Genomic DNA, 13,900 nt, shown 5'->3' with positions numbered 1-13,900 from the left:
ACAACCTGACAGAACTTGAGAGGATCTGCAGAATGGGTGAATCTCCCCAAATACAGGTGTGCCAAGCTTGTAGCATCATTTCCAAGACTCGAGGTTGTAATCCCTGCCAAAGGTGCATCAACAAAGTACTGAGTAAAGGGTCTGAATACGTATGTAAATGTATATTTCAGTTTTAGATTTTTTTATACATTTGCAAAAGTATATTTAAAAAAACGTTATTTGCTTTGTCATTATGGGGTGTTGTGTGTAGATTGATGAGGAACACATTTTTTTAAATACATTTTAGAATAAGGCTGTAACGTAACAAAATGTGGAAAAGGGGTCTGAATGCTTTCCGAATGCACTGTATATAGGATGAACCTTGACTAGAATTCAGCATATGCAAATGAAGTGGGTAAACAGTATGTAAACTTCCTTAAATTGACCAGTGTTCAATGACGATGTACAGTGACTTCTGAAAATATTCACACCCCTTTGACTTACAGCCTCAGTTCAAAATTGACTAAATAAAAACAATTCTCACCCATCTTCACACAATACCCCATAATGACAAATTGAAAACATGTTTTTTAAACATTTGTGCACATTTCTTGAAAATGAAATACAGATATATATATAAATTACATAAGTATTCACACCCTAATCAATTCTTTGTATAAGCATCTTTGGCAGCAATTACAGAGTCTGTCTGGATCTGGTCTCTAAGAGTTTTCCATACCTGGATTGTACAACATTTGCCCATTATTCTTTTCAATATTCTTCAAGCTCTGTCACATTTGTTGTTGATCATTGCTAGACGTCCATTTTCAGGTCATGCCATTGATTTTCAAGTAGATTTAAGTCAGGTTTTCCTCTTGGATTTTGCCAGTGCTTAACTCCATTTCATTTTTATCCTGAAAAACTCCCCAGGCCCTAAACGATTACAAGCATATCCATAACATGATGCAGACACCACGATGCTTGAAAATATGGAGAGTGGTACTTAGTAATGTGTTGTATTGGATTTGCCCCAAACATAACACTTTGTGTTCGGGACAAAAAGTGAATTGCTTTGCCACATTTTCTGCAGTTTTACTGCAAACAGGATGCATGTTTTGGAATATTTTCTTCTGTACAGGCTTCCTTCTTTTCACTCTGCCAATTAAGTTACCATTGTGGAGTAACTAAAATCAGTAACTACACCCATCCAGTAACTACATCCATTTTCTCCTATCACAGCCATTCGACTCTCTAACTGTTTTAAAGTGACCATTGGCCTGGTGAAATCCCTGACTGGTTTCTATCCTCTCCGGAAACTGAATTAGGAAGGACGCGTGTGATTTTGTAGTGACTGGGTGTATTGATACACCATCCAAAGTGTAATTAATAACTTCATCATGCTCAAAGGGATATTCAATGTCTGCTTTTCATCTACCAATAGGTGCCCTTCTTTGCGAAGCATTGGAAAACCTCCTTGGTCTTTGTCATTGAATCTGTGTTTGAAATTCACTGCTCGACTGAGGGACCTTATAGATAATTGTATGTGTGGGGTACAGAGATGATTTAGTCATTAAAAAATATATGTTAAACATGCAATTTATGTGAGTATGTGAGTTGTTAAGCACATTTTTACTCCTGAACTTGTTTAGGCTTGGCATAACGAAGGGGTTGAATACTTATTGACTCAAGACATTTCTTTCTGAGGGCACCAGTCTCTATGGTGCAGGGTTGAGCACCGAGTGATAGCTGGCTAGTAACAGTAACTGAAGTTCAGGGCAGTGTACTGGGCGGAGGCCTGCTAGTAATGACTATTTAACAGTCTTTTGGCCTGGAGATAGAAGCTGTTTTTCAGTCTCTCGGTCCCAGCTTTGATGCACCTGTTCTGTCGCTGCCTTCGAGATGGTAGCGGGGTGGACAGGCCGTGGCTCGGGTGGCTGAGGTCCTCGATGATCTTCTTGGCCTTCCTGTGACACTGGGGGCACAAAGTTGTGCAGGTGCGACGTTACTGCACCTGCACCACTTTGGAATACTGCCCTACTTAGTTGCCTCCACTTTGAGACTGTTAGATCCGTTATCACGGTCTCATTTGCCCCCTCATGTGTTAACAAAGAGGAACAGCAACTCCATTTCTGCACTGGAGAAACTGAATTGACTTCAGGCGAAATGTTCCGTTTGTTGACATCCAAAACAAGTCCGGCTTTAATGGTACAATAATCATCACTGGTCCTCAATGTTTATTTTTAAAATGGATAACTCCGGTCCTAGTTGCTGATTGGACGAGGAGAGATCAAGCCATTATACAGTTTATAATCTGGAATGCTACACCCCATGGCAGGAATAATGATGGTGACTGCAGGTTTTTTGTGTTTTTATTTAATATTGTTTTTGCACAAAACCTGATTGCATTTCCACGTCCATGTCCTGATTCCATTCTTGTTTCTCGCCTTCTTATCGCCTGGCTTTCCCTCTCTTTCCTACCACTCTGCCTTGTTTGAACAAACAATACTAACCCCCTTCTATTCCAGTTGAATAATTGTATAATCCTTCCTTTGTTTACTTACGTCACTCCTCCTCCTCCTGGTTTGGTGTTGGGCACTTCTCTCTGTATGTTCACCTGCCTACCACTCTGCAATATAACCTCTCAGTGTATTGCCTTAATATTACTCACCTCCCATTTATACTATTTTATCCCGACTCGATTTCTTTGCTGTGCTAATACCGATTCCTCTCAGTTCACCCCTTTCCTGGTTTCTTACTTCCTCACCAGTAGTTACCCCTCCTCTTTACCCTTTACCCTCCTCTGTTGTTTTGCAGCCGGTGTTGATGTCGTCAGGCCACAATCCTATGTACACCTCTGCTGTTTCCACACTGGTAAGAGCACAGCACCTCCTGATGCTCACTGCGCTTCTGTTCTATCATCATCATCATCATCAACGCAGTGGCTTTCTTGCATCTTTACTTGTCATGTATTGTGACATCATTTTGAGTCCTGCAAGTCGAGCTTGGTTGTATTATCGCAGTTTATCACAGACTGTTGCAATAATGAGGTCATCTTCGCTGTGGTCATAGTGCTCATCTGTGACATGTGAGCAGGAGTTAGAATACTAGAATGTACATTAACCTTGAGATGATGGTCCAGAGGTCAGCCATGTTGGGCAGGGAGTTATTCAACCATGGTTTGCCAGTGTTGTGTTAAGATATTGTGTAAAACGATGACTGTGAAGAATGTATCTGCACTGTATGTATGTTAATTAGCTAACCAGCCAGTTTTGAGGGAATGATTCCATTCATTTTTCACATTAACTGCCAGTATGCAAACATTCCATTTCAACAATGAAGTCAATCCACAACCAAACACTAGCTGGAATCAGTTGATGATAGGACTTAGACAAGTTGTAAATGCAACAAGTACTGCTATTGTATCAGATAATAGCACTGACAGCTTTTCCAAGAAAAATACATCTCTTTACATATATTTTAGAGGCTATTCATACAGAAAATTGTTATAAAACCTGTATAAACTGTATTTATAATTATATTACTCTATTTTAGGTTGACTATAATTCCAATACACAATTTCTGATAAATCATATGCCTTACTTTTATTTTCCTGCATAAGTAAAAGCAGGAAATGCATCCCCTATGCCTCTATTGTCATTCATTAAATTAGAATGGTTTTGGATTTCTCCCTGACCAAGATGTCTGCCATTTTTACCCCATTGTGGAACTTTGAGGGCATATGACATATTCCCTCTAGTAATGTAATAGGATCTCTATTGTATGTGATGTGGTCATAATGTGGTCATGCTCATACAGAACCATCACCTGGACTGGTCGTTCTCACATTGCAGATGATGTTTTTTGCTACAGAGCGATGTTACATCTTCTGCAGTATACACTTAGCTAATGTCTGTGTACTTTTTTATGTGTGAAGTTTCACTCTGTTCTGAATCCAGGTGAAAAACATGTGATAAGCTCCTAATATTGTTATTTTGTGGTGAAAAGCAGGTTCTGACTAGAGGGAGTACAGCTACGACCGGAAGTGACGTTTTTGTAGCAGGTTAGGGTAATTTACTCAGCAGGTTAGGATAATTCACGTGGCAGGTTAGGAGACTTAGGATAAGGTTGAGAAAATGTTTAGGGTTAGTTAAAACTCTCTCCTAACCTGCTACGAGAAGTAACTTCCAGTCGTAGCTGCACTCCCTCTAGTCCCAATCTGAGAAGCATTGGCTGCCTAGTCTATTTGACTGGCTGATTGCCAAGGTCAGTTGTGATACTGTGTCAATGATCTATCTACATGAGATGGAAATTTGGATAATCCTTCTGTGAAGTACTGTATATTTCAAAGGAGCTTTCGGCCAGGGCAGCAAGGATTGACTGTGGCCAGGAGGGGGCAGTGTTTAACTGTGGAATTATCATCTCTTTTTTATAACCTTGAAAAGGTGACCATGCTGCATAAACAGTGATGCATATGTTTAATGACGAGTTGAGTTGTGATGAGTTGTTGTGAACAAATTGAAGTTGCTGTTGGACCATTATTCTGGCATTGAGGCGTTCAGTTACTGTTCGATTGAACGTTAGAATTGGCAAAACAAGTTACCTAAGAGTTACCTAAGAGTTACCTAAGTGACTTTGATAATGCCAGGCGCGCCAGCTTGGTCTCATAGACTAGACATTATATGGTAAACGTAAGGTTGCAAGTTGGAATCTAATCACGGACAACTTTAGCATTTTAGCTAATTGCCAAATGTTCAACTACTTACTACTTTTGAGCTACTTTGAAACTACTTAGCATGTTAGCTAACCCTTCCCTCTAACCCTAACCCTTGCCCTAAACTCAACCCTTTAACCAAACTCCTAAACATAACGCTAACCTTAAACCTAACACTTAACCCTAACCTCTAGCCTAGCTAACATTAGCCACCTAGCTAGAATTCGTAACATATCATACAAAAAGTGTGATGGCCATCCATAAATTAATACATACCATACAAAACGTAACATATCATACTAAATGGAGTGTCTCGGATTTACATACAACATAATATGAAATGCTTGGAGACCAGCTCGGGCATGCCGGTTCCAGTAGCTCAGAAATGGCCTGTGGCCTGTGCTTTTCACACACGATAGTGTCTAGAATTTTCCAGAGAATGGTACAACAAACAAAAAAACATTGAGCAGTCCTACAGCTCGTTGTAGAGAGGTCGAAGGAGAATCGCAGGAATTGTGCAAGCGAACAAGCAGGCCACAATCAGGCAAATAACGGCGCAGTACAACAGTGGCGTGCAGAACGGCATCTAGGAACACACAACTCATCGGTCCTTGTCACAGATGGGCTATTGCAGCAGACAACCACACCGGGTTCCAGTCCTATCAGCTAAAGACAAGAAGTAGAGGCTCCAGTGCGCACGCGAGCACCAACACTGGACAATTGAGGAGTGGAAAAATATTGCCTGATCTGACGAGTCCCAGTTCCTGTTGCGTCATGCTGACGGCAGAGTCAGGATTTGGCGTCCATGGCCCCATCCTGCCAGGTGTCAACGGTACAGGCTGGTAGTGGTGGTGTAATGGTGTGGGGAACGTTAAGTCCCTTAATAACAATTGAGCAATGTTTCCATGCCCGAATAATTCAGGCTGTTCTGGGGCAAAGAGGGGTCCGACCTGGTACTAGATGGTGTACCTAATAAACTTGCCACTGAGTGTATATGCAGCTCATAAGAAATGTAGAAGGCAGGAAGGGTGAGGAGGGAGTGCGGAAAAAAAGGTTTTAACACATTTATCCCCATATGGTGTGTGTGTGTGTGTGTGTGTGTGTGTGTGTGTGTGTGTGTGTGTGTGTGTGTGTGTGTGTGTGTGTGTGTGCGTGTGCGTGTGCGTGTGCGTGTGTGTGTGTGTGTGTGTGTGTGTCAATATGAGCTGGGGTGTGATGCTGCATTGTATAGAGTGCGCCTTAGGGATTCACCTCCCCAGACAGTCAGCAGTGATCCAATAAATATCTCCCCCAACACACGTACACCCGCACCCACACACTCTTGCCTCTGTATTGACAGGAAGACATTGATGTGGTTTTATAGGCAGATGGCAGCAGTTGTGGTGTCGTTGGCTGCTAGGTGCTTAAATGTGCTCAGTTTGCAAACAACACTGAGGACTCCTGCCCTATTCTGCACTGTTCTTATGCTTTATGGGTAGGATCGCCTCAGGAAGCACTGCAGTGGGTTGGCATGGCAACGGGAGATGGCCCTGCCCTTACAAAACAAAATCATGTGAGAAAAAAAACACGTGGTTTTCGGACACGTGAACATATCACTAGTGAAAGGTGGTGTTAACACGTGAACATATCACTAGTGAAAGGTGGTGTTAACAGGTGAACATATCACTAGTGAAAGGTGGTGTTAACACGTGAACATATCACTAGTGAAAGGTGGTGTTAACACGTGAACATATCACTAGTGAAAGGTGGTGTTAACAGGTGAACATATCACTAGTGAAAGGTGGTGTTAACACGTGAACATATCACTAGTGAAAGGTGGTGTTAACATGTGAACATATCACTAGTGAAAGGTGGTGTTAACAGGTGAACATATCACTAGTGAAAGGTGGTGTTAACACGTGAACATATCACTAGTGAAAGGTGGTGTTAACACGTGAGCATATCACTAGTGAAAGGTGGTGTTAACACGTGAACATATCACTAGTGAAAGGTGGTGTTAACAGGTGAACTCTAAATGTAATACGTGTGAACATATGGTTACACGTCAAAATTAAGATCAACATGTCAAACCGCTAATTTGACGTTTTTTTGTAAGGATGCTGGCTTAACCCTCCTCCTCAGTTATGGAGATGACGGCACCAGCGTCACGGTGCTTTGGCTTGGAGCCCTTAAGACTGTTTTCAGTCAGAGATCTAAATCAAGTCTGAATTAGGTCTAAATTAGACCTGTTTATGATAGGGCCTTCTGACAGGAATTTGACAGATTGGCTTTCAGCGCCAATCCAATGGGGTGTTTTTGTTTTATTAACCCTTCTTTATACATGATTATATTGATCCTTATTACCCAATACTACTCCCCCCATCCACTGCACTACACTGAACATTAGCCTACTTTACTCACTACACTATACTGTTCTATCACTCAACTGCTCCCCCGCCCTGTGCTCAGCATCCTCCCTCTCTCCCTCACCTCCCATGTAATGTATGCTATTAGAGTTCACTCGTTTGACCCTCAGATTAACTGCCATGTTTGGGTTACAGTAAAGTAACCCAGTCATTTATTTCTGCAGGAATTCAATTAAAAATGTTCTCTAGTGTATTCCACCGGGGCCCTGCATTCTCCCTATTCCCTGCCTCTCTCCTCCCCTCCCTCTTTCTCTCTGCACTCCTCTCTGTATCTGACTTGTATATTCATTTTCTCCATCTTCCTTACTTTTCTTTAATAAATGTTTAAAGGCGTCCCTGCAGCTCCAATGTAATTACTGTGCAGGAGCAGCTCGGGTCTACTGGGGAGGGGAGAGGAGAGGAGAGAGCAGAGGAAGGCAAAGACGATGCGCGCTAGAAGAGGAGAGAATCGTCAGCATTAGATAGAGGCGAGGGGGGAAGGTAGTGGGAGGGAGAGTAGAGAGTAGAGTGGGCCCTGTAATTGGAAGTGAGAGAAAATGAGGTAAGAGGGGGAGAAAGGTATTGTATTTACCAAAGTGAGGCTGTCAGCTCTGCATGTTCTTACATAACTCTTGTGTGTGTGTGTGCTTGTGTGTGTGAACGCGTGCACTTGTGCATATATACTGAGTGTACAAGACATTAGGAACACCTTCTTAACCTTCCACTCTACAAGGTGTCGAAAGCGTTTCGCAGGGATGTTGGCCCATGTTGACTCCAATGCTTCCCACAGTTGTGTCAAGTTGTCTGGATGTCCTTTGGGTGGTGGACCATTCTGGATACACGTGGGAAACTGTTGAGTGTGAAAAACCCAGCAGCGTTGCAGTTCTTGACTCATTCCGGTGAAGCCTGGCACCTACTACCGTACCCCGATCAAAGGCCCTTAAATCTTTTGTCTTGCCCACTCACCCTCTGAATGGCACACACACACAATGACTATGTCAGCTTTGCATGTCCTTACATAACTCCCATGTGTGCGTGTGTGTGCGTGTGTGTGTGTGTGTGTGTGTGTGTGTGTGTGTGTGTGTGTGTGTGTGTGTGTGTGTGTGTGTGTGTGTGTGTGTGTGTGTGTGTGTGTGTGTGTGTGTGTGTGTGTGTGTGTGTGTGTGTGTGTGTGTGCGTGCACTTATGCATTTACTTAGCGCTCCATCTCTGTCCTGTGTTGCTGTCCATGGTGCTTACTTTATTGACTGCAGCAGAGTGGGGAGGAAGTGAGGAGGGAAGGGGAGGACACAGACATAACAGAGAGAGAGAGAGAGAGAGAGAGAGAAAAAGAATATTGAATTAACCGTTAAATATGTGCTCTCTGGTCCCAGTGATACTGTAGTAAAGTGACAGCCCTGTAGAGTCAGACAAGCTTGGAAGTGGAGCACTGTCAAACTCAGCTCAGACAGACAGACTGACTGGCTGACAGACAGACTGGCGCTGCCTGCTAGAGAGGACTAGCTCATTGGAAGGCTGCATGTCGGCCGTACATACTGCACTGCATTGGGACAACACTGTGTAAATCGCAAGGATGGTCGAGTGGGTTGCTACTATGCCATGTTTAGTTGATGAGTGGTGCAGATTGCGCTTTGAGCAGACCACAGGGATATTAAACATGTATGACCAATCATATTGCAGTGTGTTTCACTTTAGATTAAAATGTCAATTTAGGTTTATCACCCCTTGTGCCATAGTCCCCACCCCAACCCCAGCTCTACCCTCTTCAAACATCGACACCACTAACACAATCAACACCCATCCCCCGCCATCATAATTGCCATAAAACTTTCCCACTTCCCCTTCCCCGGGGTGGGGGGGGGGGTGCAGCAGCCGCTGCAGCAGCATAAACTGTATCTCAGTGAGCACAGGACAAGGGTAAAGAGACAGGGGATATTCGCTCAGGAGAGAGAGACTACAGCGGGCTGTTGTAAAGCGGAGGATGGAGCTCGAAGGGAGACACCGGTCGCGCACCTCAGAATAAAGAATAACCCGTTTTAGATCAGAACGAGATGTCCAGAAGACGAACGTGTTTTTAGCTTGTTTTCCCAAATTAGATGCAGATGCAAATACGTAGCCCGGTCGTAGGCTTGGCTATTTTGACAGCTGTTCAAAATAGCGCTATTGCTCATATTTGAACAGTAGGTTAATTATCAGACCGACAGGTAGGCTATACAATCCCACCCAAACCGCCGTGTTGAGGATTCCTCTAATGACCGACTCCCCTCTAATGACCGACTCCACACTTGGATTACACAGCAGAGCAGGGGGTGGAAGGAACATTGTCGCCGGAGTCCAAACTCTATTCCGCCTCTCCAGAGTTATTTTGGTACCCAGACCGGGACTGTGGTACCTCCCGGATTTAAAAGTGTTTGTCTGGCTTTGAATGTAAAGCTATCTGCCTTCCCAGCCCAATGCTTGATATCAGGGGTATTGTTGACATTTTTCTTTCTATTGTTGAAGTAGGCTGGCCTAATTCTGCATTAGTTGAAAGTGCATGTTTAGTATGAGGTTATTTTAAAAGTATTTTTCACTTATATCGAGATATTCCCAGGTTGTACCGATATTCCTCGTAATGTTGTCATGTGGCAGACAAACTGCCTTGATATAATATGGGTTTATGAATTTGTCATATTTTTTTGAGAGGAAACGCCCCTTGAGAGCACCCTCCTCTCTTCTCTCTCTGCCACCCACTTATCCGGCTCGTCCATCATTTTGGGAGGTGAACGGTGTTTGTTAGGATCCCCACGGCGGCTCAGTGTTCAGCACTCAGGCAGGATGTTCGTCTCCGTGTGGTATGCCAAAAAAATGGGCCGGCGGTTCATCAACAACGTCCGGAAAGCCAAGAAGCATCCGCATCATATAATGGTAGGCACCAATTCGAAGTGGTTGTTGACTGACTGGTCTGATGATAGATTTGTCAGATACAGCTATGTCATGTTGATATTTGGTATGGTTTCGGTGGTTCCCTATGGATTTTGAAAATGGGAATGTATCTGATGTTATCTCAATGAAAAATGGAGATTTGTGTTGTTTCTATGGAAATAGATATGACAGATCGGTTTGTGTAATGTAATATTGAACATAGACATCCATTTCAATTTGTGCTGCACCTTGAGTGAAGGCTTATTCCGAAGCATCTCTAGATAAACTGCTTTATGGAGTCAAAAAACTGAATTGGTATGGTCATATGGTCCATGTCTGTTCCAGCACTTGCAGTCTGACTCCCATCAAAAGCTTTGTTTGGTTACCAGTTTATCAGGATGGTCAACTCTCTGTCCAGAATGTCAAATGGAAACACTTATGCTGGCCAGACAGGGAGAAATTATAAACTCTATTTCTTGAGTGAGACTTTTCTCAGTTCAGTGGATGGTTTCTTTCATGGAATCGTTAAACATTTGCTAATATTGGCACTTACAAACATAACGCTTGGATTTCTGGATTGAGGATATAGCAGCCACACATTTGGCCTCTGAGAAATGCGTGAATCACAGACCCTATCTGGTAAAATCTTCCTTTGTGGCTCCTCTTTGTACGCTGTAGCGTAGCCCGTGTCTGTGTATGTGTGGGAGTATATTGTGCTCAAAACTCTCTGACCAAATCCTTTGAGTCCCTTCTGTTGTAACAAAGTGATGCTACGCATTTGTCATTTACAGCTTCAGTGTGCAGCGAAAGTGTAGGAGGCCCTTATCTCGCTCTCGCTCTCCCTCTCTCTTAAACACAAACACATGCAGCATTACACACATGTGGCACACCCTATGGCTTATCTGTGGGAGTGCATTTGAGGTTTTAATAAAGAATGGTGTGTGAGATGTCAAATAAAATGGTATTTGTCACATGTGCCTAATAGAACGGGTGTAGACCGTGAAATGCTTGTAAAATCCAATATAGCAACAAGAATGAAGCGATATACAGAGAGTACCAGTACCAGATCAATGTGCAGGGTACAAGGTATTTGAGGTAGATATGTACATAAAGGCAGAGTAATGTGACTAGATAAGAATACAAATACAAATAAAGACCAGAGTAGCAGCTGTGTGTGTGTGTGTGTGTGTGTGTGTGTGTGTGTGTGTGTGTGTGTGTGTGTGTGTGTGTGTGTGTGTGTGTGTGTGTGTGTGTGTGTGTGTGTGTGTGTGTGTGTGTGTGTGAATGTGTGTGGGTTTTGTGTGAGAGTGTGTATAGTGCATATATACTGTATATTATTGTGAGTGTGCATAGAGTCAGTGCAAGATAGGGTCAATGCAGATACTCCGGGTAACCATTTAATGAACAATTTAATGGTCGTATGGCTATTTAGAAGTCTTATGGTTTGGGGATAGAAGCTTACTCGGAGAGTGTTTGTCTGGGAGCCGATGCTCCGGTATCGTTTGCTGGAAGGTAGCAAAGTGAACAGTGGCTCGGGTCTTTGACAATGTTTCAGGCCTTCCTCTGACACCGCCTGATATAGAGGTCCTGGGAGACAGGGAGGTTGGCCCAGTGATGTACTGGGCCGTCCGCCCCACCCTCTGTAGAATTTTGTGGTTGAGGGCGATGCATTTGCCATACCAAGCAGTGATGCAGGCTTGCAGCCAGTCAATATGCTCTTGATGGTGCAGCTGTATATGACAAACCTTTTCAACCTCCTGAGGGGTATGAGGAGACTGTGTGGGTGGACTATGTTAAGTCCTTAGTGATGTGGATGCCAAGAAACTTGAAGCTCTTGGCCTGCTCCACTACAGCCCTGTAGATGTAGATGGGGGCATACTCTCCTCTATTTCTCCTGTAGTCCTTGATCAGCTCCTTGGTTTTACTGACATTGAGGGAGAGGTTGTTGTCCTGGCACCACACTGCCAAGTCTCTGACCTCCTTCCTGTAGGCTGTCTCATCACTGTCAGTGATCTATCAACATCGTGTAGTCAGCAAACTTGATCTATTGGGTCATGCAATCGTGGGTGAACAGGAAGTTCAGGAGGGGACTAAGCACACACCCCTGAGGGGCCCCCCTGTTGAGGATCAGCGTGGCGGAGGTGTTGTTGCCTACCCTCCCCACCTGGGGCTGCCCATCAGGACCTCCAGGATCCAGTTGCAGAGGGAGTTGTTCAGTCCCAGGATCCTGAGCTTTGTGATGAGCTTTGAGGGGACTATGGTGTTGAGCTGTTGTCTATGAACAGCATTCTCACATAGTTATTTCCCCTCTTGTCCAGGTGGGAGAGAGCAGTGTAAAGTGCAATTGAGATTGCGTCATCTGTGGATCTGTTGGGACGGTATGTGAATTGGAGTGGGTCCAGGGTGTCTGGGATGATGCTGTTGATGGCCAGCCTTTCAAAGCACTTCATAATTAAAGATGTGAGTGCTACACGGCGATAGTTCTTTATGCAGGTAACCTTGGAGTTCTTGGGAACAGGGACAATTGTGGTCAGTTTGAAACATGTTGGGATTACCGACTTGGACAATGGGGGATTGAAATTGCCCATGAAGACACTTGCCAGCTGGTCTGCGCATGCTCTGAGAATGCACCCTGGTGTTCTGTCTGGCGAGTGTTAACCTGTTTAAAAGTTTAACTCACATCGGCCACGCAGAGCGAGATCGCACAGTCATCCGGAACAACAGGGGCTTTCATGCAGGACTTTGTTGTTTTCCTCAAAGTGAGCATAAATGGCATTTAGATCGTTTGGGAGTTCTGCATCACTGGGAATCTCATGGCTGGGTTTCCCTTTGTAATTCGTTATCCTTTGTAATTCGTTGTCTGCAAGCCCTGCCACATCCTACAGATGTATGCTGATATGCTGGTGTGTGAATGATGTCCCATCCAGATAAATCCCTGTAACATCCCCATAGCATGCACAGTGACACATGCGCACACACAGTTCACACACGCACGCACGCACGCACGCACGCACACACACACACACACACACACACACACACACACACACACACACACACACACACACACACACACACACACACACACACACACACACACACACACACACACACACACACACACACGTATGGATCCGCTGCCATTGCCTCCCTTCCCCCACATATACAGTATCTCTCCCTCCTTCGTCCCCCCTCCTCTCCTCTCCTCCTGTCCTTCCTTCATTGGAGTTGTGCAGCCTTCAGGTCAGGGCCAGTCTGGAGTGTGCTGGCCTTTTCTGTTCCTGTCTCTGCTCCTGGTATCGCTCCCTATCTCACTCAGCATCTGTTTACCCTGCTTTCTCCCTTAAACAGAGTACACATTTAGACACAGCAGCTACAGAAATAGAAACCAATCTCTAGTTGCCTGACTGACTGCGCAATCAGTGCTGTTTTGGAAGATTAAAACACTCGAATAAAAATGTCTGATTGTTGCTACTCACGCGAGTCCCTTTATGTCTCTAGATTGCAATATGAAGGGTGAAGCAGTGAAAGATGAAGCAGTCAAACGACCAGAGGATTGTGATTGATGTTATGGGGGATAGTGTAGGTGTGGGTAGTGGGTATGTGTGTGTTAGTAGATCTTGTTGGCATAGCTTTTAGGTTAATTGTGGTTAATGTTGTCCTGACTGACTGAAGCCATTTGATAAGCTGCTTTGTGTTCTGCCAGATGAATTGTTGAGTGTATATCGGGGGCACGCTGTTATGACACTTCTTGTGTTAACTTGCGTAGACACACATTGCTTATAACACAGCATGCAACATACAGCTATCCTACTCGACATATGTGCTTTTTATTTCCTGAAAATGAAGTCAGAGACTAGGCCTGTTACCTGAATTAGCCTGTAAGATCCCTATTATAGGTATGTCTTATGTGTCTTCATTT

General features: G+C 44.0%; 1 protein-coding gene across 4 annotated transcripts in view; it reads left to right on the top strand.

Moving 5' to 3' along the window:
- Window positions 1-13,900, top strand: part of LOC135550375 (disks large homolog 4-like) — a 93,341-nt gene that overhangs the window by 49,403 nt on the left and 30,038 nt on the right. For 2 of the 4 annotated variants that reach the window (XM_064981103.1, XM_064981101.1), the window contains exon 3: window positions 2,794-2,850. The exons of 1 other annotated variant lie outside the window; for it this stretch is intronic. In XM_064981103.1, coding sequence (XP_064837175.1) covers window positions 2,794-2,850 — 57 coding nt within the window. Of the gene's footprint in view, window positions 1-2,793; window positions 2,851-9,836; window positions 9,982-13,900 lie in introns of those variants that run through there. One more of the 4 variants, XM_064981104.1, reaches the window with a different exon arrangement.

This window comes from Oncorhynchus masou, chromosome 12 (genome assembly GCF_036934945.1).
Source record: "Oncorhynchus masou masou isolate Uvic2021 chromosome 12, UVic_Omas_1.1, whole genome shotgun sequence".
Taxonomy (NCBI): Eukaryota; Metazoa; Chordata; class Actinopteri; order Salmoniformes; family Salmonidae; genus Oncorhynchus; species Oncorhynchus masou.
The sequence above is the reverse complement of the archived record's forward strand: the minus strand, read 5'-3'. Positions and strand labels throughout refer to the sequence as shown.